The 24,743-nt window shown below is 48.7% G+C and overlaps 2 protein-coding genes and 1 non-coding gene across 7 annotated transcripts in view; all 3 read right to left on the reverse strand.

The window, feature by feature from the left end:
• ITIH6 (inter-alpha-trypsin inhibitor heavy chain family member 6) overlaps nucleotides 1-8,335 on the reverse strand; it is a 32,630-nt gene extending 24,295 nt beyond the window's left edge. Inside the window, 3 exon segments of the mRNA XM_068532615.1 lie at nucleotides 1,792-1,908; nucleotides 6,939-7,144; nucleotides 8,311-8,335. Coding sequence (XP_068388716.1) covers nucleotides 1,792-1,908; nucleotides 6,939-7,144; nucleotides 8,311-8,335 — 348 coding nt within the window.
• Nucleotides 8,336-15,901: 7,566 nt separating this feature from the next.
• LOC137756803 (melanoma-associated antigen D2) lies at nucleotides 15,902-24,089 on the reverse strand. Of its 5 annotated transcripts, none has more exons than XM_068533336.1 (13): nucleotides 23,999-24,089; nucleotides 22,415-22,488; nucleotides 21,557-22,048; nucleotides 20,678-20,986; nucleotides 20,494-20,557; nucleotides 20,155-20,234; nucleotides 19,516-19,610; nucleotides 18,746-18,825; nucleotides 18,610-18,652; nucleotides 18,203-18,265; nucleotides 17,002-17,116; nucleotides 16,223-16,629; nucleotides 15,902-16,036 (listed from the first exon to the last, which is right to left on the reverse strand). In XM_068533336.1, the coding sequence occupies exons 2-12, from the start codon at nucleotides 22,457-22,459 to the stop codon at nucleotides 16,231-16,233; spliced, it is 1,785 nt and encodes a 594-aa protein (XP_068389437.1). In that variant the 5' UTR covers nucleotides 22,460-22,488; nucleotides 23,999-24,089; the 3' UTR covers nucleotides 15,902-16,036; nucleotides 16,223-16,230. The 5 variants fall into 5 exon arrangements, with proteins under 5 accessions (XP_068389437.1, XP_068389439.1, XP_068389438.1 ...); XM_068533338.1 differs by lacking the exon at nucleotides 23,999-24,089 and adding an exon at nucleotides 23,368-23,427; XM_068533337.1 differs by lacking the exon at nucleotides 23,999-24,089 and adding an exon at nucleotides 22,674-22,728.
• LOC137757533 (small nucleolar RNA SNORA11) lies at nucleotides 17,278-17,406 on the reverse strand. The gene has a single exon (XR_011072376.1). It is a non-coding gene; the product is annotated as a small nucleolar RNA SNORA11 (small nucleolar RNA).
• Nucleotides 24,090-24,743: the final 654 nt, after the last annotated feature.

Consider the following 24,743-nt stretch of genomic DNA (forward strand, 5'->3'; position numbering starts at 1 on the left):
TATGTGGCTGCTTCCCACTAGTTATCCATTTTACATTTGGTAGTATATATAAGTCCATGCCACTCTCTCACTTCGTCCCAGCCTACCCTTCCCCCTCCCTGTGCCCTCAAGTCCATTCTCTACGTCTGTGTCTTTATTCCTGTCCTTCCCCTAGGTTCTTCAGAACTATTTTTTTTTTTAATATTCCATATATATATATTTTCATTCTTTTTTCTCTTTGCTTTTCAGTTTGGGAAGTTTCTATTGTCATATCTTCAAGTTCATTGATTCTTTCTTTGGCCATGTTCAGTCTCCTAATGAGCCCACCAAAGGCATTTTTCATTCCTGTTACAGTGTTTTATATTTCTAGTATTCTTTTTAATTTTCTTAGGATATCTATCTCTGCTTAAATTTGCCATCTGTTCTTGTATGTTGCCCACTCTTCCCATTAGAACCCTTAGCATATTAGTCATCCTTATTTTAAATTCCTGGCCTGATAATTTCCAAACTCTGCCATATCAGTTTGGTTCTGATGCTTGATTCATTTCTTCAGATTGTGTTTTTCCTTTTAGCACTCTTTGTATATTTTTGTTGAAAGCCAGACATGAGGTATGAGGTAAAAGGAACTGAGGTAAATAGACCTTTAGTGCGAGGTTTTATGTTTATCTTGTTAGGAGTTAGGTTGTGTTTGTTGGTTGCTGCATTTGCGGGTGTCAGAGGCTAAAATTGTTTCTAGAGTCCTTGTTTTTGTTTCCTATGTTGTCTTGGGTTTACCTAGAGACTCTTCCATAAATAGAGTACAGGCTTCCAGTTCTTTCAACTGTAACCTCCTGCTTTTACACAGGAACCCAGCTGATATGGTGGTCATGCATGGGGGGAGGAGAAACATTCTATAGTTCTAGGATTAGGTCTCAGTCTTTTAGGGCACCTAGCCCCTGGAATATGCTCATCATAACTTCTTTCAGCTTTTCTCCTGCCTTAGATGAAATGGAAAGACTAAAAAAGTTTGGAGTTGGGTATATCCCTTCCCATACATTAAAGGCTAGAGGAGACAGTTTTCAATACTTCCCTTCTCCCAGTATGGTTATATTCTCATAAAACACAAGTCAGTTAGCCTTAGGTCCCATGGACTCTGTGGTTCAAAATGTAAAGGTAAAAAGGTTACACTGTCCCAAGACACTAGAACTGTATATTTCTAGAACCCTAGAGTACTATGGTTTGAAACGCTGCTTCCAGAACTTTATGGATTCAGGCTCTAAAGTCAAAATCTCTTTGGCCTATGGCTCCAGGATTCGTTTCAAGGGTGCTCTTGTAGGTGGGGTACAAGACTGAAGCCTAGATGGACCCGGGACTCTATGGCTTCTAAGCACTATAAGGCCAGTGCACTGTATTCTTCTGACTATATAGTCAAACAAAACCAAGCAAAACAAAGCTGTGGTCCCTTGACAGTTCTGAATCTAAAATGACTACAGTTTTAATGTTTTTGACTCAGGCTTTATGATGCCAGAGTACTCTAGCCCAAAGTCTCTATGACTCTGGGCCTTTATGAGACCTGGAGGTTTGTGGTTGAGGCTCATGATGGGTTCAGGCCCCATAGTCCTATGTTTCAGTGTTCCTAGGATTCTGTGGCTCCATGTCTACATGGCTCCTGATATGTAAGGTACCAAGACTCTAAGGTAGGCCTAGGCCTATAAGGTCCAAAGGTGATGGGATGGCAGGGTGTCTTGTCTCAGGGAACCACTGTACCAGCACTCTCTGCTTTCTGAGCTTTCTAAATCAAGAGCTATGAACGATCCCCAGGGTCCTTGTTACCTGCTTCATTTTGGTACCAAACATGGAGCCGCTCGCGTCAATAACAAGCACCACGTTTTTCTCAACAGGTGGAAGGCTTCTGGGTGCAAAGTAATGAACAAAATAGCCATCGCAAATCTGGGAAAAAAGAAGTGGAATCAACAAAAACTGTGAAAGCCAGTCTAAATCAAGTCCCCTCTTATTTTGCTGCATAAAACCCTGCTCTTTTCCTTCCTAGGCCTTATCACTGTTGCTATTAAATAGGCATTTGTGGGATTGTTTGCTCAATGTCCATCTCCTCCACCAGAAGTGTATCTCTGCTGGTCAGGCTGCCAGCCCAGGGCCTGCCCCTGAGCTGTGGAGAAAATGAGACTGGCTTGTGGCCCAAGGCTCCAGGGATCAGGATCTCTGTAATATGTGAGTTCCTGTCTGTGAGAGCTGGGCTTGCATAGTCTTGAGGGCCCCTAGGGACGTTTTGCCTGGGCTCCAGGAACTGAGAGTGTTGTTTTAACCTCCCTCTATAGAGTGAGCCTGAGGCCCGGCTCCATTGCTGCCAGGGGCTGGGAGTTTGCAGGGCCTCCCTCTCCTCCTTAAACCTCCTTTCTGCTGTTGCTGGGCAGAGCAGGGAGGGGAGGAGGGAGCAGAGGCTGAGTGAGCTATTTGTTCAGAGGGGATTGGTTAGACCAGGTGCAGATGCCTTGGGCTATCGGGGATATGATTGGCTGCTGACCCCCTTCCCCCACTCCATCTCTCCTTCTGCAGAGCCTGGGGCCTGGGACAGTTGAGGGAAGCGGAGGGGGAAGCTGGAAGGGCCCCCAGGACCAGTGGCAGCTCAGCCTAAGGAAGTATAGGCTTGCTGAGGGTCTGTGCTGCCCAGGAGCCTGAAGCAAGTTCTGTCCTGGGATAACCAGCTTATTCTCCTCTCAGCCCTTCAGGCATTCTCTGGTCACAAAGCTGGACACACTATCTCCTCCCGTCTTGGAGGGCGGGAGGGGGGTGGTGGAGAGCAGGAAGGAGATGGGAGGACATCTTGCTCTTCCCCTCCACCCCAGCCTTTGAATTAATTCACAAGCACAAGCGTAGGCTTTGTCTGCACTTTTTCCTGGCACTCTACAGCAGTTCCCCAAGCCCTGGGTCAACCATCCTGCAATTGCCCAAGCCACAGGCAGAGTCCAGCTGTCCTTCTGTGTTCTTCCCATACCTGGGTAGGTGAGAGCTTCTGGGAAAATCACATTCCTACCTCTCCATGGTCCCAGGCTCACCAGTGGCCCCACACCTCACATCCTATTATATAAACCAGAGGCATGACCCAGGTCACCAACCTCTCACACTCCCTTCAGCTGTCATGCCACCCCATTCTCAGGAAATGCCTCCCCTCCCTCCTCATGAAAAAATTAAGGGCACCAGGCCATGTCCTTTGGACTGCCCACCCCACCCTTGCACAGGGTCCACACACCTCTACTCTACTGAAAGACTGCCTCCTCCCTCTACTGAAAGACAAAACAATCCTTCCCTGACCCCATGCATGCCCAGCCTCCAGTACCTCCTCCACCAGCCAGACTCCTACTCTCCGACCCAGCCCATGCACCCGACTGGGTCTTCTTTAGAGTTTAAAAATGTTAGGGTTTCCCTGGTGGCGCAGTGGTTGAGAGTCTGCCTGCCAATGCAGGGGACATGGGTTTGGGCCCTGGTCCGGGAGGATCCCACATGCTGCGGAGCAACTGGGCCCGTAAGCCACAACTACTGAGCCTGCGCGTCTGGAGCCTGTGCTCCGCAACAAGAGAGGCCACGACAGTGAGAGGCCCGCGCACCGCGATGAAGAGTGGCCCCCGCTCGCCACAACTGGAGAAAGCCCTCGCACAGAGGCGAAGACCCAGCACAGCCAGAAATAAATAAATTAATTAATTAATTAAAAAAAATTATGTTGGTGTCTTTTCCATCCACTAAGACAACCTCCATTCATCCCGATCCCACCCAAACTTCAAATCAGCTCCTTTCTTCCCAGTAGCATGCCAAGGTAATGAACTCGACAGCTGTAATGCTCTTCTCACCTCCGGTTTACTCCTCTGCCCACTGCAGACTGGCTTCCAGCCCCACCGCTGATCCATCTCTCACCAAAGGTAGCAACGACCAGTTGGTTGGAAAACTCAGTGGGTGTGTTTCAGTTCTCATCAGACTGCACCTCCCTGATATATTATTTCACAATTGACAATCACTTCTGGTCCTCAGAAGAATCTTTTCCCCTGAGATTCAGAGATGATGAACGCTCCTTATTCTCCTACCAGCTCTCAGGTCCATCGGATTCAGTCTCTTTCTTCAGCTGCATTTCCCCCCGTGTCCCTTAAACAGTGTTGCCTAATATTTGTCTGTCATGGCATGCAAAGAAAATGATTACGTTTGTGTAGCACAGTGGAGGGAAGTGGTGGGGATTTAGAGCCCTGAATAGGCTGATGGCAGCTCGTGGGGCCAGATACCCCAAGGGCTGTGGAGATCAATAGCTCCTAGACTGGGAAGCTCTACCTTAGCAACTGCCGTCCTGGATCTGTTCTTCCGACTCTATACATTTGGCCTGGGTCACCTCCCTAGCTCTCTTGGATTCAACCCCTGAATCTCCACTGCTGACCCCACAGCTCTTTCCCCAGTCCAATGCTCTTCACTCTTCCCCCTCCACAACTTCATACCCACTCACCATTGGACCTGTTCCCTTGGATGGCTGAAGCCTCCAATGTATGCTGCTCAAACAACAAATTCATTACCTTCCTCCCGTCTCACCCTTGCGTGTCTTTGTCATTTAGAGGCACCATCATGCACATGGTCACTCCAGATACAAACCTGAGTGTCACCCCTGAATCCTCCTGTGTCCCTCACTCCTCACATCCAACCAGCCACAAATTCATGCTGGTTTGATCTGCTGGATATGTCTCAGGTCCACCCCTCCTCGCCATCCCAAACTAACGAAGCCCAAATTTAGGGCTCCTTTCCCTCGGGTTTCCCTGTTTCTCCTGGGGCCCCTCCCATCCATGCATCGTTGTAGCAGCTGCACGGTCTGGTCTTTCAAAACACAAACCTCATAGCGTCATTCCCCCTCAGGGCTCCCTGGGCATGTTCAACATAAATTTTATGTTCCTTATCAAGCCCCTGCAGCACTCATGGCCTTCAATCTCACCTCTTAGCATTTCTTGGGCCTCAAATCAACACTCCAGGAACTCCAATCTACTTGTAGTTCCCTACACACCCCTGGATATTTCCAGCCTCCATTCTCTGTATCATGCAGCCCTCAGTTTACTAGACTGCCTTTGCCTTCTGAGAGCCCCCTTCCCAACTTGGTACACTTCTTTGAATTCTTTAAGACCCAGGTCAGGCTCCCTGACCTCCTCACCCCTCATGATGGCTTCCATCATACTTATGTTGTCACTGACAAAGCACTTCTCATCTTGCGTCATTCTCGTGTCTCTCTGTTTCACCTGGAGACAGTGAATAAGATCTGTGTGTGATTCACTTCAGGGTTCCTGACATCAGCCAGCAGTGGGCATACCGGATTAGGTGCCCATGGAGTGAATGTGTTGGGCTTTGAAAGGCGGGCATACTCATGTAAAATGGGAGGTGAATTGAGGGGTTCTTGGTTGGGGGATGCAGGAATCATAGCACACAGTGGATGGGAGTATCAGTCGTACTATTTAATGCCTAGTTCCGTCTGTTCTATCTGTATCTTTACTCCAGGCAATGGTGGGAGAGGTAAAGAATGAACAAGCAGACAAATGCCTCAGTTCACACGTGCGTGCGCACACATACACACACACACACACACACACACACCCCAGAACACCAGGTTAAGGCCCTGCTGCCACCTACTGGCATGATACCCTCAGCTCCTATTCTGAGAGGGTGAATTCCTTCTATTCCCCTTACACATCAGGCCTCTGTTATACCTCTGTGCCTCTGCATATGCTATTCCCCTCTCTCTGCATGCCCTCCCCTTCATCCTATCGGTCCAGGTGGAGGTAAAGTCTATTCAGTTTTCCTATGCTAACTTAAAGGCCAACTCGTTCAGGAAGGCTCTCGTGAAACCCTCCTCAGTGGTATCCATACGTAACCCATTACAGATTTATACACAGCCCTTAGAACCTTTTATGACTGCTCTGGCTCTATGTATTGGGTTACCTCAGGATGGGGCATTTCCAAAGGGAGATTACGGCTGTGTCCAACTCATTCCTGACTTCCCAGAGTCACTGAGGGCAGGACTGGGCTAGAGCAGTTTCCTGCTTGATGGAGATGAGTCCACATATGAATGAGTAAGTAAGTGCATGAGGAGAGGTGTAACCAAAGCACTATACTAGCCCAGAGCAGAGAGAGGAATTGTACGTGGGGTGGGGTCATCATGGAGGTGGCCCTGAAGCAAGGTTTTCAGGGATGAGGAGGACACTCACCAGTGGAGAAAGGAGGGAGAAGACATTCCCAGGGCGGCAGATAGTATGAGCACATAATCAGGCACAGATGACTGGCGGGTGCAGGTGATTTGGGACATTGGTGTGTGGTGTGGCATGGTGTGGGGCAGCTGGAGGATGGTTTGTGTGCTGGAGGCAGTGAGAGGTGTGGTGGGAGAAGCAGGCTGGGACCAGACATCTCAGGCTGCCATGCAATTGTTGTTGTCAAGCCCAGGGTCCCGGATCAGCCTCTACCCCTCTGGTAGAGCGTGGGACCTCTGCACGTTCTTCGTGAGTGTGTGAGCTCAGAAGTTAAGGGCTCCCTGTTTAGGCAAATGGCTCAAGTGAGGCAAAAAGAATTTTTAAAACTTAGAGACATCCAGAAAGCCCAAGAGAACATGAGAGTATCAGAGCTGCAGAAAGTGGGAGAGACTAATCACTGGCCAATGGTTGCCTTTCCAAAAGGTCTGGTTAAGAGTGGGCTATGACTTGCTTCAGTTAGGAATGTATTCAACTGGATCTTGATTCAGTTTATACAGTTCCGGGTCTCCAACTCTTTGGGGGACATATGTGCTTCACCAGGTGTGAAGTCATGTGTCGCTACACACCGTCCTGTCCGTGTTCACTAGTCCTCACTGATCCCTAGGGAGAAACAAACGCGCACCTTGTGGAGGCCAGCGCCTTGTTTCCCAGGCCTGTCTGACTCCAGAGCCCACGCTCTTTCCATTCTCCTGGCCCTCTCACCTGCACGTCTCCAACGATGTCCTCCATGACTACATCATACTGGACCACGAAGTCGGCCCTGATGCCTGAACTGGAGAAGGCAGACTGGTCTTGCAGTGTCGCGCAGACGGTAATTCGGACACTGGTCTCTCCCCTCTCAATCCTGGTGGATGGGGGCGAGTCAGCCTCACCTGCATGGGTGGGGAGGGGGTAGGTGGGATGGAGAGCTCGCCAGGCAGAAAGCCAGGTAAAGGGACATCAAAAGAGGCAATATCTGGGGAGGGTGAGAAGTAAGCCCTGCACCACCTGCTGCTCCTTTTGCCTGCAACGCCCCTCCACCGGCCCAAATGCTACATTCCTCTCCCAATCCTACAACCAGCTCCCCCTACTCTGCCTCTTCCACGAGCCCAGCCTGACAGACCCAGCCCCCACTCAGCTCCCAGGCTCTGGTAGCCTGGCCCTCACTCACAACTTCATCCTGGCTCATTTGCCACCCATCCCGGGAGCCCAGTCTCTGGAGGAGTGTCACGTCCCCAGGAGCCTGGATCTCCTCCCGGAGAGACCGTGTCGTGTGTGTTGTGGAGAGAGACAGATACACAGTCAGGGCCTCGGTCTCCTCCCATGCCCCTTACTGCTGTGGGAAACTGCAGCCCAGCAACGTTCTCTTCTAGATAGAATTTCATGTGTTTTCTTCCCCCTCTGGCTTCTTGACTCTCAGAATCACGTGTGTGAATAAGACTTTTAGCGCCTCATGAAATCACAGATGAACTTCTGGTCCCGGATGTTTGCTGAGCTGGCCACAAGATCAACTCCTCTGGAATTTCAGCCCAAGACAAATGTCCATTTAGACATGCCTCTGTGCCTCCTTTTTTCCAGAAAATGGAAACTAGGGAATTCTGCTCCCCACCCCCCTTTCCTGCTACAGCTGTCAGGAAGCTTAGGGGCAAACTGAGCCCCCATACTCTCTGAGGCGCCTGCTTACATACATTCCCTTGGCTTCCTTCCTTTCAGAGGTCTTTGTTCTGTTTTATCCCCACAGGATTGGCTCTCCCCTCCGTTTTAACCTTTAAGGGGAACGGGGGGAGGGAGCTGCCATTTATAGCTCAGGGTTTAAGCGTGCAGGCTCCAAGGACTCAGATGCTGCCTGTGGGCCCCTGGACAAGTTATTCACACTCTCTAAGCCTCAGGCTCCTCATCTGTAGCACAGGAAGGATAATAGCTCCTCTTTCATAGACAGTGTTTGTGCGAATTCAATGAGATCATTTATGTAAAGCATTTGGAACCATACTTGGATCTTAGTAAGTGCTCGATAATGCTAATGATTACAATTATCATCAGGTCTTCATTACTCTGTACCGGTGATCTGCAGAGAGGAATTTTCTCAAATTCTCACAGTGGTCCTGGGCCATCGATTGCATGTCGCCATCGTACAGACGGGAAAAGTGAAGCAGAGCCAGTGAGTGATTTGCCTGCTGCCCCACCTTTGGAGAAGGTCAAAGCTGGGATTTGAACCCAGGTCTGTGTCTGTCTCTCTCCTGTCTGTATTCCATACTGTCTCTCTGGGTCAGCAGGGTCCAAGTAGGTAGGACATCCGAAGCTAAACAGTTTAGTGAGAGTGGCCACATGACATGGGTGATTTCTCTGTGCCTGTCCACTTGTCCCTCAGCGGAGGCGTCTAGGCCGGATCAGTGGTTCTCCAATCTGACTGGACATCAAGTTCACTTGCAAATGGGTCAAAAAGATAGGTTCCTGGGCCCCTCCCCAACCTATTGAAGCAGACTCCAGGAGGGTGGGGTCCAGGAATCTGTATTCTGACAGCTCACATAGCGATTCTACTGTAGCCAGTGTGGCCTTCAAACACCTTGAGATGAAAACAAACAAACAAACAAACACCTTGAGATAAAGTTTGAAGCAAGCCTGGCAGCCAGGATGTCTCTCTGGCCTACAGGGCCTGAGATGATGTCCTCTGGGGCAGCCTGCACTTCACACTGTCCTCCCATTGCCCTTCCATTCTCAGTGGTGATTCCAGAGGAAAGCAAGTGTGGCCTCTGCATCCCTTAGTAGAATAAATAGGAAAAGGTTACTGATCAACTCATTCAGTCATTCACTCATTCACATTTACTGATTCATTCATGCATTTGCTCACATTACATTCACCCACTCTTTCCTTTACTCACACATTCACTCATTCCCCTTTTCTTTCCCATTTACTCTCTTCATCAGTCAGAATGCCATCAAAAAGCAGATGGCTCACTCAATCAGTAAACTGAAGATAAATTAGCGAAGACATAAGTCTCCTGGGGCACAAAGTACTCTGTGTGCTACCCGTCTACTATCTAACGTGACGCTCACGAAGACCAGGTTGGGTGAGCTAATGCTCTTCGCATGTTACAGGCAGTAGACATGAAGCCAGAGAGGGCCAGGGACATGCCCCAGGCCACACAGGGACCCTGTGAGGGAGCCGGGGTAGTTTAACCCTTGTCGCCTGTCTCCCAGTCAGGACTCCTTCCACCAGAGCACACTGACTGCTGACTTGTATTCCATAATAGCATGCGTGTACACAATGCCTATATTTGTACATAAAAATGTGTGCCTGTAACTGTACATTTGTGCAGATGTTCCTCACACAACATCTGTGATTAATAACATGCCTATATGCAGAAGAAGGGTGAATCACTTGCTCATCTGGGCTCCCACAAACGCAAGTGGTTCCTTTTGGTGCTGTCACTGTTTCCCCTCACTGTTCTTGAGAACAGGCCACCCCAGTACCCAGCACGGGCCATGAACACTGTAGTCACTAGCAGAGGTTTGTGGAATGAACAAGTAAATGTCTGAGTGAGTTGAGTGAGCGTCTGTGACAGATTGGGATGATGCGTGGGGCCTGTGACAAGCCCCAAGCAGAGAATTAAAGCACAATTTTCTAGAGTTTTGGAGCATAAGCCATGCTCTTTGTCAAATAATTACCCTCCTTTTGAGAAACAGCTCCTGGCACCTGATGATTGAGTTAACAAAGTTAAATCACTGGCCCTGGTAGAGTTTGAACACCTAACCATGGGACCCCAAGTGACCACGCAAACTGAGCTGCCCATCCTAAGCTTGGTGCCATCTGATCCGCCAAGCCATAAATTTGGACAGGCAATAACAACACTCCAGGGCTTCCCTGGTGGCGCAGTTGTTGAGAGTCTGCCTGCCAATGCAGGGGACACGGGTTCGAGCCCTGGTCTGGGAAGATCCCACATGCCGCGGAGCAACTAGGCCCGTGAGCCACAATTACTGAGCCTGCGTGTCTGGAGCCCGTGCTCCGCAACAAGAGAGGCCGCGACAGTGAGAGGCCCGCGCACCGCGATGAAGAGTGGTCCCCACTCGCCGCAACTAGAGAAAGCCCTCGCACAGAAACGAAGACCCAACACAGCAAAAATAAATAAATAAATAAATTTATAAAGTTCCTACCAAAATTCTAAAAAAATAAATAAATAAAATAACAACATTCCATCACCAAAGAGTAGCGGTATAAATAAAGTCAGTCTGGAGCAGGTCCGGAAAGCAAAAGCGAGTTATAGGAGGCACAAACTCCCATAGTCCCTACTCGTGCCACATTGCTTGCTCTCCCTCAGCTCACTTCTAGGCCCCTGTGGTGAGTTCCCAGTAACCAGCTCACTGAAGAAGAAAAAACCCAGGAGCATGGTTTGCAGATGATGCTGTATGATAAGTAGGAACTAACTGGAAGTTAACAGCCCCACTTAGATGTGACCCTGATGGGAAGTAAGGAAGGGAAATTCTCCTAGGAGGCAAAACTCGGAGCTGTGCGTCTGGTTGATCTCTTAATTCAGAAAGTGACCTGGCCGGGGCACTGATCAATGCCAATTAACAGTCTTGTCAGATGGTCAGACACTGGGAAGGAACAAGATTGGAGAACTGAGCAATAACAACAAGGCAGCAAAATACTTAGAGAGCACTTATTACGTGTAAGGCACAGTCTAATTGCTTTGCGTACGTATATATGAGGAGTAAGTGAACGGATCTCTTGGAATGAGCTGAGTGTGAGAATATTTGTGTCTCGTGTGAATGCTTACAAAAGGGAGCATGATGACCCAGCCTGTGGAAATCTGTCAACCTCTTTCTCTAGACATTCCAGTGCTTGTTAGATGAGCCAGTGAACAAAACTGCCATTGTAGAAGGGATGGATGTTATGCAGGGATTTGACATGGATTTACCATCACATGGGTTGACTTGGCTACCAACACTCTTGAGTGCCCAATTTCTCAACAGCAGAAACCCCAATATGTCACCATTTCCTGGGGAGACCAACAAGTCCTTGGATGATGGAGGGATTGGGCCTCTTCCATCAGGGAGTGGGCATCAATTTATCCTTATGGAAATAATCACATATTCTGGAATGGATTTGCCTTCCCTGGTGCTTTTACCAGCACCACCATCCTTGGATTTTCTAATTACTTTATACACTTTGTACATCATTGAGATATCCCATACAATTTTTTTTTCTGGTCAAGGAACACATTTCACAGTGAAAGAGGTAAGACAAATGGTCTAACGACGATGGGTGATCACCCATAAGCAACCGCCTTTGCAGAAGGGTGGGGTTGCCTATGGAAGATTTAGTTCTGGTGACAGGAAACAACACTTTGTGAGGTCTGGGGGCTATCCTGCAGAATTCAGTGTATTCTGTGAATCAACAACCAATATATGATGCTCTTTCTCCCATAAACAGAATACATAGGTCTAGAAACCAAAGGGTGGAAATGGGAATGGCACCTCTCATCACTTCACTTAGTGAAACAATTGCAAAAATTTGATTCACAGGAAGTTGAGACTTCCACCTGGCCATTTGGAGTTCCTCATGACATTGAACCAATAGGCAAAGAAAGGGGTGCTTACTATGTGGCTGGGATGAGTGGTCCCAACTATCAAGGGGAAATAGGGAATCTCTCTGCTACACAATGGGGTAGGGAAGAGCATGTCTGGAACTCAGGAGATTCATTGCATGATCCTAGCACTGCCATGTTCAGTGGCAAAAGGTCAATGCATATTACAGCCAGCCAATACAGGTAGGACCCCCAAGAGCTCAGATTCCACACAGTCATTGTGGAGGCAACCTCTAGGGTCTCAGGAGCATAACACACAACTTGCAGTTCAGGATTGCTGGACCCACTGGAGCAGGGCTTAATCTACCTTCTATATATGAATATATGAGTCCCAGGAAATCCCCTAGTACCTTCATCCACATCATACACAGTGATGATCCAAAGATTATCCAAATGATACAATACCCATACACTCACAGGACATGGTGGTTCAATGTACAATCTAGTTCATAGCTTGTAGCATATCTAGAATGGGTTGCGAGGTAGGTAGAAAAGGAAAGGACATCACCCAAAAATTCCTAGACTGGAGGCTGGAGATAGTAGGTAATAAGATTTGGGGTGATCTCCTTTTGAAGGGATGAATGGCAATTGTACATGGATTAATAGTATTATGTTGAACCAAAGCATTTTTGAAAGTGTAAGTTTGGAGAAAAATATTGTTATCCATTTTCTTTTCACAAATGGTTGGTCTCTAGTAGATATTTGTTTTCTTTTCCTCCCTCCCTCCCTTCCTTTCTTTTCTTCCTCTCATTCCCCCTCCCTCTCTCTCTCTCTTCTTCCCCACACCCCACTCAGCATTCATTCTACCTTGTTTTATTGAGTCCAGGTGAAATGTTGCTGTAGGGTTTCTATTCTCAATGCAGGGGTAAAGGGCAGATAGGATGGTGGGTAATCACCCCCCAAGGGAGTGAAAATTGGTCTTTGTGGGGGACAAAAATCACAAAAAACTTTCACAAAAATTACAATAGTTTGTGGCCCTCTAAAGCTCAGCCCTACCTGAGGAATCTTACTCTTTAATATTTAATTTCTGTTACTGGATTTTCTTGGGTTTCACATGAGAAACAATGAGGAAAATACACAAAATGTATGCAAGATCAACACTACAGAACCATGGCAAATAGATGGCTATGATTGGAAGACTTTCAATCTATTGCTCATTCTTGCAGAAGTGACCTGCTTGTGCCTGTTGTCTGCCATTGACTGCCTTTATGTTGGATCCTCAGTGGCTCTGTGTGTTGTTTGGGCTTTCAGAATTAAAGAAAAATGGCTTTTATTTAATTCTACAAAAGTTATTCAATCTATCACTAATTATGTCAAGTACTGAAAAGAAAAATGTTGATGATACCTGAATGAATATCCAGCAGCTAGTTAAGTTTTCTCATATCCAGCAACACTTAAAAGTTAATTACACTAAAAATAATTTTTAAGAAATTAATTTAAAACTTCATTTGTTTTACTTCTGCTGAAAAAATAAGTTTTGAATAGTATTTTAAAATTTTGATTACACTGCTAATATCATCAGTTATATAAATTGCTAATTTACATATGTACTCTGATACCTTACAGTGTAAATAGGTTACATTTAAAGTTGCTCAGCAAATAAAGTTAAATGTTCATAGCTTTTACAAATTGTTAAACTTTTAAACATTTTATTTAGTCATTATAAACCCTGTATTGAATAAAATATCTTCTTATGTATAAAGTGCAAATGTACATAGTTATTAAATAGATATACAGTTTATCTGTGGTATTCAAATTTCATGGGGGGTAGCAATTAGGACAAAAATGTCCAAATAGGCTTCTTGGGGAGTGATAATAAAAAATAGATAAACTGCTCTAGGGGCTTTTCCCACTCCTAGCCAAATGGAGGATATATGATACATTCTAGAATTATTTGGAATTAATGATTTACTGTGGGAGTTCTTTCATTGTAGTAGTGGCCTCCAAGCTGATAAAGGTGACAAAAAACATGAACCAGGGTCTATCCCCATTTCCCCTGGCACTCCCTCTTCCTAGTTCTGGCCACTCCCCACTTGCCTGGAACTGGACTTGATTTCTTCCTCCCTGCCTCACATGCCTTCAGTCCTTACACTTGGGTAGTGAGAAAAAGTCCATCACTTGTCCTGTCAAGGTCTAAGCTTTGTAGGAAAGGAGAAGAGGCAGGGAGCCCTGCAAACCTAGTGGTCTGCAGAGGGAAGGTAAGTGGGAAGGTCAGAGTTCTTCATGACTGATTCACCCTTATCTCTATCAAGCACTTTGAACTAAATTTTTATTAGAATCATAGTCCCCAAGTTCCTTGTCACCCCTCACCATCACCGCCCCCCCCCCAGCCCATTCCATTTTCAGATGGACATCACCTGGAAGTCTGAGAGGGCCCTGGACGTGGTACCCACCCACTAGAGAGTCCTTCCTAGGTCTAAGCTGCCTCTGGCCTTGTCTACCTCTCCCAGGTACTATCCACCCCGAGGGGACCATGGCCTATGGAATTAATCGAAGAACCTTTGCCTCCAGTGAAGAACACCTCGGCAGCAAAAGCAGGTCTCAATTCATGACCACAGGCAAGGAACTAACTTGCTCCAGGTGCAGCTTTTTCTTTTTTAGATCTTGTTCCCTAAGCAGCAAACCTTGTTCCTTTACTGCTTACAGAGTCTACAGGAGGGGAAAGGCAGCTGTTACTAGAGCCTCATTGTCTGCAAGACTCTGTCCCAGATAAGGAGTCTGGTAATGTGGCAATTAGATGATGAGAGCTTCCTGGAAAGAAAGGTTCAGGGAAATACTCCCCAAAACAGGGCAAAGGTGGATCTCTGATTGCCTGCGGGCCGCATGCCTTAGTGGGCACTGGAGCTGGGAGGACATCTTCAACTACACGAGGGGACTTTGGCACTTGCCTCACAGTGCTCTTCCCTACCCCAACTCCTGCCTCCATCCTGGGTGATTTCACTGTCCAAATGGATAACCCAACCAATACCCCATCTTCCCAGGCCATTGACCCCTCATGTCTAGGAACCATCACCTTCTCTCCCGTTTAACCACCTACTCCTTGGACCTTCCCATCACCCAGAGTTCTCTCTGCTGTCTTCTTAAATATAATCATCCCATTGTCTGACCATCTGACTAGTGCCCCAGTTTATCCTTCCAGTTCTCTCAACATTCCTTCCCAGACACCTAGAACATGGCACGTAGCAGGCACTTAGTACATTCACTTAATGTTCTGCCTTGTTCATAGACTTCAGAGACTCCTGTCCACAAACCCCTGCACTGTCTCCCAGTCTGTCACACAATCTCATCTTCCTCACCAAGCCTGCCTGGGTCCCATGGTCCATCTCTTCCACCATTCTGTGAACCTACTATGTGTCAGACACTGTGGATACAGTAACGAAGATTCAGACTCACACTCACTGCCCTTGGTCTTGTCCTTATTCCACAACCAAACAACAGAACGAAAACCTTGGAATAAACTAACACTCATCTTGATTCCTACAAGATTACTGAGCACCTTGCCACGGGGAAGGGGTCTCCCAAAAACCATGGACTCCATGCTCTACTGGGGCCTCCCCACTGCCTAACATCCTTCCACAGTCCCCTCTCCAAGTCCTTTCTGTACAGTCCCTTCCCACAGGTCCTCCCCACCCACCTCCTCAGGGACTGGGCTGCACGAGTCAGCCTTCAACATCTCCCTGTCTTTTGGCTCCTGCCTGCCCAAGTCTCTCTCTTTTCCCAAGAAAATCCCTACTTGTTCCTGTATCTCCCTTTAGCTACCTCCCTCTCCCTCCTTCTTGTCTCACCCAAATTTCTCAAAAGGAGAGTCTATACTTGTTCAATCTCCTCTATTTTTCTGCTCCAGACTTGCCCACCTCAGGGCTCTTCTTCGAAGTGTGCCCTCTATGCCTATAATCCCCATGACTCCTCACACCACTGCAATCCTGCCTGCTCTATAGGCTAGAGATGGGGCCCAACCTATCCCAGAGAAACATGCTAATTTTGCTCTACTGAATTTGACAATGTCACCTAAAGCTAAGCACAGATTGAGGTGGAAACTTTCCCAATTCATTTTAAAATGTGATACCAAAATGTGACAGCCCACCAAAAAAAGCAATAAACTCAGAAATGGCAAATAGATTTAATGTAGAATGTCAATTTCGATTGATTGATAGTGGCTGCCTAGAGTGCTGTGTTGAGTAGGTTTCTGAGGATGCACCCTGGCTCGAAGAGAAAGACTGCTGGGATTAGGAATATCTGAAAACACAAGTAAAAGAAAATCAAAAAGTCAATTGATATCCACCAAAAAAGAAGGAATAAAATGCCAAAAGTAGTGTTTTCTCACACTCTCCATGTGGTCCTCCAACCTTGGCCTTCCTATAACCACCCAGCTCCTCATCCCATTCCCATGAGGCCCGGCTGCCCCCAAGTCTAAATAGATACCTGAAATCTCACTTGTAGGAGAAACCACAGGCACCAGAGCTGCCACTGGTGCTGGCACCAGCTCCACCAAGGCCCGCGAACAGCCCAAACGTGAGAGTGGCTGTCAGGCTGGTGCTAGCACCAAAGCTGCCACTGGCACTGGCACCAGCGCTGGCACCACCACTCTCCTGGGCTTTGGCTTTAGCTTCAGCTCCCGTCTGGATCCGGGCTTTGGCCCAGGGTCCAATATCAGCTTCGTCCCAGTTGCAGGGCCCAGCAGCATTCTCAGAGCCGAGCCCAATGCCCATCCGAGCTCTAATCTCAGCCCTTGCCTTGGCTTCAGCTGCAGCCTCAGCTGCAGCCTTCATATCTGCTTCCATTGCCTCTCGGTACTGAGCTGCCCATTCCTTGGGATCCTTCTTTTGTACCTGAAACAGGAATAACAACCATCTGAAGGATCAGAATCTGAGCACTGAGCGCCTACAGGATGCAAATTATAGTAATACAATAAATACTACTAGTAATTATACACCTAATATTCCATCCCTGCTCTGACACTTACTATCTCTGCGACCTTGGACATAACACCTGACAACCTCTCTGAGCCTGAGTTTTCTCATCTGCAGTAAGGCAATGACATGTCAGTTGTAAGGATTAAACTATTCAGATAAAGTGTTTGCACATTAATACAGGCTTCAGAATGTTCATGCATGAGCTGCAGGCTGCTCTGCACACAGCCTACCCCAAACAGTGGCACCCCATGCTCTTGGTATGCCAAGCTTGGACAGCTCTCCAATTACCTTACAGGCAAACTTGAGGACTTTCATCTTGCTGGTCTCATAGTAAGAGCGCAGGCCCCAGAAGAACTCATACTCAGGCGGATTACTATTAGGGACTCTGGCATAGTCCAGGTACCTTGAAAAGAGAGGTTCAAAGCCTTCATGTCTGTAAGACCACTCATGGCCCACTCATGCATTTAGGTGGCAAACTCCCCCACTAAATACTGCAGCTTTTCTTCCAATATTCAGCCCTATCTCACTGGTCCTGCCCAGCAGCCATGTGGAGGTGCAGGGGGCACGTGTAGGGTATTTGTTCATAGGAAGGCCACGAGTTTTGTGCCCCTTGTCACAATAACCCAGGTTCCTGTTGGGTGTGTTGTAAACAGAGGAGCCATTTCTTCAGGTCCCCTGCTCTGAGCACACCCCACCACGGGGCTCGTCCATGGCCTGGCTGAACCCTGGGACAGTCCACCCTAGAAAATGACTGTACGGGAAGAAACAGTCAACCAAGAGCAGTGGACTCCATACATACTCTCGACCATTTGTGTGTGAGCCCACAGGTGTGTGCTGGTACACCTGTATGAGTGCCCACATGTTCTCCAAGGACCAAGAACAGGGTGGGCCCTGGCCAGAAAAGTCAGGAGGTCTGGGCTTCAGGTCCAAATGGATCCTTTACCAGCCGGGGCCATGCTCAGACTTCCACTCTCCGAGCCCTAGGCTCCTCAACTGATACAGGGGATGAGGTGACAGCAGCTATTCTGCAGGGTAGTTATGAAAATGAAATGAGATGTACTAGTCAAGACCCCAGCACAGTACCTGGCTGCTTAAAGCTACCATTCTATGGCATTTCTTTATGGAGATTAATTTCTATGAAGCCCTAGCTAGCATAGTAAAAAAGAACCAAGGTATTGGGGCCAGGATCTAAATACAACTCTTCGGTTTGCTACCTGTATAATAACCCTGAGCAAATTACTTCACCTCTCTGAGCTTTAGTTTCCTCACGCGTACAATACTGGTGATGACAATCCCTCCCTTGAAGAATTGTTCCAAAGGCATATGTGAGAGTACAAGTAGGTCAGGAAATGTGTGCTTCTGTTTTCTGCCACTACCTCAGGAATAAACTACCACCTGCATACGCACACGCACGTGCACCACAGCTTTATTACTCAGTTCTAAGACAGGCAAAATGCATGGAACACAGGAACACTAGACAGACACTTACTTCTGCTTCACAAACTCATCAGTAATGAGCTTCTTCACATCCCCAAAAAGCGAATGATGTATCCTGACAGCAGAAAATGATAAAATACATACATACATACATAATTGCATACATAGATAAATATAATCGGGGCTGTTGCACTTCCCAGATGTGGGCAGAGACATTTCCAACATAGAAAAGAGGCTTCCAACATAAGATGGAAGCTCCACAGAAGCCCAAGAGTCAGTGAGACAGACAGCAGAGTTCAGGACCATTTCCCCATCCACCCAGGTCAGAACCCTGGACCCTCTACCCAGTCCAGCAACCCTGCCCACTCCACCAGACCACCAGGCTGATGCAATCCTGGGACCATCTTCTCTTGCCAAAGGACAACACAGACAGCAAGCACTGACAGAGCCCAATCATACCCAGGGCGCAGCCCCAACTTGCGCAGCACCTCCCAGATGACAGCTGCAAGGGGAGGCAAAAGGAAACAGGGATAGAAAATGAACATGTGGAATTCCGACCATGATCCCCCATTCAGCTGCCAGCCCAGCCACTCACCCTCACTGGACCTATTTCCGTTCATGAAGATGATGCTAAGAAGCACCATGAGGAGACCCAGCTTTGGTGAGTCCTTGGTCCTAGGGGAATAATGGGACAGAGAGAAGGTTTACATCCAGCAGCCATCTGCAAAAAAAACACACCAGCCAGCTCACTAGGCTAGCTTCTCCCAGATTCTTCAGATATGAGAGAATTCTGCCCAGTCTGTGCTTCAAGCTCTATGTGACCCTGGGCAAGGCACTTAGACTCTCCTATTCATAAAATGGGAAAATCACATTCTCCTCTCCCCAGGTTGCTGAGAGGATAGAATTGTACTTGTACTTGTCAACCCAGTACAACCCGGACACCCAGCCAATGTGAGTCCCTTCTTTCTCTTCCAGACCCCTCAGCTCCAAAAGAATTCTAGGCACGGCCCCACTGATGTTCCTGCCCTTCAACCCTCATGATTCACCCATACCAGGAAGCCCTCCCTTGAGAACCACTCTACCAAGGTCAATAGGAAGAGACAAGCAACAACAGGGAAGCTTCTGGAGATACAGAAAACTTGACAGTAGGAATGACCTGCCTCAGGCTTCTACATCCTCCAGTCAATCATAATCAGGTATCACTATTGTGTGCAGGGCTCCAACTACGTGCAGGAGCTAGAATAGGGGTTTTTAGGCTCTGTCTTTTCTGACTTCCTAAGGGGATGTGGGGAGAGGACAGGGATGGAGTAGTACCATGGGCAAAAGCAGAAGCCTCCCTCCCACCCCAGCCCTTTCCCAGCTTACGTTCCTAGTATGCCTGCATCAGTGGGCTCTAAGGTGCTGAGAAGAATGTACAAGTGGTCATTCTTATCAATTTCCTTTAATTGGATCCCAAATACCTGCGGATGGGGAAAACAGCTTGTGAGATCACAGAATTCAGCTTCCTGGGCATCCCACAGCTCCCCCTGTGCCTAGGGGTGTGTGTGTGTGTGTGTGTGTGTGTGTGAGAGAGAGAGAGAGAGAGAGAGAAACATCAGTGAGATAATGCACTTAAAGCACTTAGTTTAGTGGCCAGCACATGGCAAACAGGCAACAAATGCATTACTTTTAATCAACATCATCTTTGTGATTAGTGGGAATCTAGGCAGCCAGAGAGTGGGGAATGAAAGGGAGAGATGAGCATCTGAAGTACATTATAGGACATGTCCAGCAGTGGACAGAAGTCAGGACTAAGCTGGGTGGCTTGGGTCCTAGCTGTGATTTTACCACTGACTTGCTGTGTGACCTCAAGCTAGTCTATGCCCCTTGCTAGGCCACTGTCTGCCCATCCTCACAGTGATGGGGCTGGATTAGTCTCTGTGGTACCCCCCAGAAGAGACATGTACACCTTTGTTTGATTCAAGGCTACCCCATTGCACCCATCCCCCAGGTCCGCCCCTTCACCTTCTCCAAGGAATAGCCTGCTCGTTCAATGATTTCAGGGTACACATCAGTGTATTCTTTGATGATGTCCTTCAGCATGTCTGCAAGGGGAGAGTGTTGCGAGCACCTGGGCAGAAGTGAAGCCGGGTGGCCCCCATACCCAAACTAAAGACCCTTTACCAACCCTGCTGTGGGTGGCACAAACAGGTTCTGAGCTAATGAACAGAGGTACTACTACTGCCAAATTAGAACTTTAGGAGGACATAAGTGGGAGCAGGAGAGCAAGAAATGCCCTCAGCACATGGGGGAGAGGGCAATGGAGAACAGAGCTGGGGGGAAGGAGGGTTAGTAGAACTCTACCTGAGCGTTTGATGGGAATCTTCGTCTGGTCTTTAACCAACAGGTACTTCACCAAATCATTGGCCTGGGAGAGGAGGAAAAGATGGAACGATCAAAACATGCTTGCAGAAGACTTGAGAGGATGGCAGAGAAGAGGGCAGGCAAAGCAGTGAATAACGCTGAGTGGAGAGGACAGGTTTCTTACCCTCCCTTGCAAAAGGGCTACATCCCGAGGTGGTGGTGTTTCAGGCTCTTGGGATGACTGGAGCTTGGCGGCTCTGCGGCGAGCCTTGCCCCTACGGGCCTTAGGTGACCTCAGAGAAAGCAAAGCTCTCCGGGCCCAAGCAGCCAACCGAGTCCTTGATGCCCTGCGGGCCCAAAAGGCTATGGGGCCCCTTGAAGCCCTGCGAGCCATTGAGGCCATTAGGGCCTTTGAGATCCTTCGGCCGCCCGTGGTTCCAGAAGCCTGACTCTGATCACTGCTGCCATCCTCTTCCCCATTCAGATGCTTCACCTGCATCAATGGAGAGCAAGCACAACATTGCCAGATGGTGCAGATGGTCCTTTTTCCTCATCTTCTCTCTTCCTGAAGTCCCCTCTAATCCCATCCTTGTAGTAACAGCCTGAGTCTTGGATTTGTCTTTCACTGTTTTCCAAGCAGGAGTTTCACCTTCCCACCAGGCCAGGAGCAACCCAAGGGTGGGGCCTGAGGCTTCTCCTCCTGTGTGCACCACTGGCTCTGCTTATACCACCCTGGACATGTCACTCCACCTCTCTGGGACTCAGCTTCCTTCTCTACAAAACTAGATTACTTTCAGGATTTAATGAGATAACCTGTGTGAATGTGCCTAGCTTAAGGCCTGACATATGGTAGCTAATATGTAAATATAAACTGCATTTCGTTCAGATTGCAGCTGTTCGTATTCCTGTCTCATGTGCCCACCAGTCTGTGAGCTTTCTGAAAACAGGAATTATATCACATTTCTCTTAGTGTCCCGCCACAGCCTTGATGAGCAGAGGGAACTTTCTAAAGGTTTACAGAACCATGAACCAACTGAGAGAAATAGAAAGACAAGGGTCTTACCTTTCGGGCTTTCTTGGCCTTGACCTTGGGCCGAGTATCCTGATTCTCCTGAGCCTGTGCAGCTGCACCCTCAGGCTCAGGTTCATCTGCCAGAGCCTGAGAGGCAGCAGCCTCAGTCTCCAGGGTCTTTGTATTGACCTTCGTATCAGCCCCACAGCTGACCTTTTTGGTCTCAGTAGCAGGCATTGTCACAGCCTGAGGGTCAGTATTCTGCATCTTGGTTTCAGCTGCCGGATTCTTCGTTTCAGCTGCCAGAACCTGGGTATCAGTCAGCTTAGTGGTAGCTGAGGCCTGAGTGGCAGATACCTCCTGAGCCTCTGTGGCCTTTGAGACCTCTGTGGTCTTTGAAACTCCTGCAGCACTTGAGACCTTCATGGCCTTTGAGACCTCTGGTGCCTTTGAGGCCTTCGGTGTCTCTGAGACCTCCAAGTTCTGGGTCACTGTCAATAGGGTCTGCATCTTCAAGCCACGGTCCTCTTCTGAAGCTTCAGCCTGCAAGAGGAAACAGGGAAGCTCACAGACCTTCTCCCCACCCCCAACTAGGCAAATGGCCCCAAAATTCCAGGGCCTCACTTCTCTGACCTATACTAACTCCTACTTGCAGTGTGCTCTGACCACCTCAGCCCAACAAGGTCTCCCTTTCCTCTGAGCAGAAGAGGGGCGGGCCTACCCTCCCTCCCGCCTTCCTTCCTCCCTCCTTCCTTCCCTCCTCCCTCCCTCTACTTGGGGGAGGGAGGCGGCAACGAAGCAGGGAGGTAGATGGAGAAGGGCTGGGGAGGGGAGGTGCCAAGAGATTTGGGGCAGCAACAGGGGCTGGAGAGCAAAAGCAGCTAGGGAGAGGGCAGAAGGAGGGCTTACCTGGAAGTGGGTTGGACCCGTACCACTCTCGCTTGTGTCAGACATGTCTCAAGTTGGCCTGGCAAGAGCTGAGCCTGAAGAAGAGAAGGCCTGGGTCAAGAGGCGAGCTCACTTGACGTCCTCTCTCCCGCTCTGCCTGGAGGCTGATACCCACCTTCCCTAGGGTCCCAATCCCAAACCTTCCCCCCCACCCCCCAAGGACTCCGTTCTCAAATTCAGTAATCCAGAGCGCCTAGATCTCAATTCTCTGCAGCCGTACCCTCCCCTACTCCAGGAAGATGTGCCAGCGCGGCAGCTCTGAGGACCCCGCCCCTTTTCCCAGTGCACACCCCCCCCAGCCGCAAGTCGACAGTGCGCATGCGCATCCGTTGCAGGGCCCGTCTCAGCCCCGCCCGCTTTCCCAGCAGAAGCTCTTTCTTTGATGTCCACCGTGCACATGCGCATTCGGCAGCTGGCTCGTCTCCAAGCTGGCCCTTCACTACACGCCCCTTTCCAGAGATCCATAGTGCGCATGCGTAATAGAGACTCAGTCGAGTACCTTTTTCCAACACGCCCCTCTCCAAGTTCGTAGTACCATTCGGTCCCGCCCCCTCCCCAACAAGCCTCCCTCTCAAATTGTCGCAGCGTCTGGTGGTCCAGGCCCCTCCCCTACCGACATCCAGCCCAAGTCCACAGCACCGTCCGGTCCCGCCCTTTTTCATTATACGCCCCTCTCCAAACAGGGGCCAAGCGCATCTTGGTTCCGTCCCTTCCCTAATACACCCCCCTCCTCAAATCAGTATTGAGCTAGTGATTCCATCTTGGGCCCAGCCAAACAGGGTCCTGTGCTCTCCCTTCCCGGCGGCCGGATGGATCCGGTACGATCCGGTCCTTAGAGCAGGATTTCTCCAGATCCCAGCGGGTGGGGCCGACCCCTCCCGGGCTCGGATCCAGAGCTGGGCCTCGCTGCTCACCTCGTCTTTCTACTACTCCTGAGTGCGTCCACTCCCTCTAAGCCCCTCATAAACTCAGAGACTGCCCTCCCCCCTCCAGGCCGGAAGTGGTCCCGCCCCTTTCCGCCTCCCTAGGGGGCCTCCGTCCCAGCCAGTCTGCCCTTCCCCCCGCCCGCTCCTCATTCCTTATCCCCCACTCCGTACCACTCCGTATTCCCTCTGCCTTGCTCCCTGCTCCCTATTTCTCCATCGCTGTTCCTGTTTACCCCACAGAATTCCTTATTCCCATTCCTTACATCCTCCTTCATGCTACCATTGCACCCCCTCCCCCAGTATTCCTTAACCCTTCTTACATCCCCTGTTTTCTTCTCTGAATTTCCACTTCCCCTCAGTATTCCCCTTCCCCCTCATATTCTCCATCCACTACTCAACACGCCCGGTTCCCAGTTTTTCTCCCCCTCTTCCTCAACTAGCCTCTGCTCTCCAGTCCATACAGCCTCCTACTCTCTCGGTCGTCTTCGTTGCCTACATCCCACTCCGAGTAACCTCTCCCCTAGCTTCAGTGGTGCAGTAAAAATTGCCCACCTGCCTGGCTCTAGGTTCGAGTGGACTGGAACCACTGTCTGGAAACCCCGATCTCAACGTCCCTCACCTTGTCCTCTAGCGAGTCCGGAATTCGTCTGCCCTCTCTCAGTCCCTCTCGAAGTCTCAGCCTCCTGGACTAGAGCTGCAGCCAGCCCAGCCCAGCCCAGCCCCTTTCCGCAGCCCCCTGCCACCCCCCTTCTCCTTCCTCGGGGGTGGGGCAATGGGGCCCCGCTCGGGGCTGTCTGACGCCGAAGCCCGTGTTTATGCCACTGTACCAGGCTCGGTCTGAAGCCATTCCAAACCAAAACCACCGCCTCAAAGCGATTCATTCATTGAATATATTTATTTTTATGTATATATATATATTTTTGCTTATTGCAAAAGTAACGTGTTGTAGTTGTGAAATTTCAAATTATGCAGAAATATGTAACATACCAATGAAAGGCCACCCTTATCTCATGCCCCAGAAACAACCACTATTAACGTTTTGATATACATTCTTCCAGGTTTGTTTCTATTTATATACTAATTATTTGGGTTTTCTCCCCACAAATGGTACACTATACCTACTGTTCTGTGACCAGGGTTTGGTGTTTTTTTTTCCAAGTTATATATTCTAAACAGCTTTCCATAGTGCACATTTTTCTTAACTGCTCCATAATCTTTTCTCTGTAAATGTCCCATAATGTATTTAACCAGTCCAAGATACATAGACATTTAGATTGTTTCCATTTTTTATTTACTATTACAAGCAGTGCTGACTCCATTTTGATACAAAACTTGTCAACTTTAAAAAGATACACAGAATAACA

The sequence above is a fragment of the Eschrichtius robustus genome, chromosome X (genome assembly GCF_028021215.1).
Source record: "Eschrichtius robustus isolate mEscRob2 chromosome X, mEscRob2.pri, whole genome shotgun sequence".
NCBI lineage: Eukaryota > Metazoa > Chordata > Mammalia > Artiodactyla > Eschrichtiidae > Eschrichtius > Eschrichtius robustus.

Coding starts and splice junctions, on each gene's coding strand:
- LOC137756803 (XM_068533336.1), bottom strand. CDS start 22,459: ATGTCTGACACAAGCGAGAGTGGTACGGGTCCAACCCACTTCCAG. Junction 18,826..19,515: donor GATGCAGGCATACTAGGAAC/GTAAGCTGGGAA, acceptor TTATTCCCCTAG/GACCAAGGACTCACCAAAGC. Junction 17,117..18,202: donor GATGAGTTTGTGAAGCAGAA/GTAAGTGTCTGT, acceptor TCTCTTTTCAAG/GTACCTGGACTATGCCAGAG.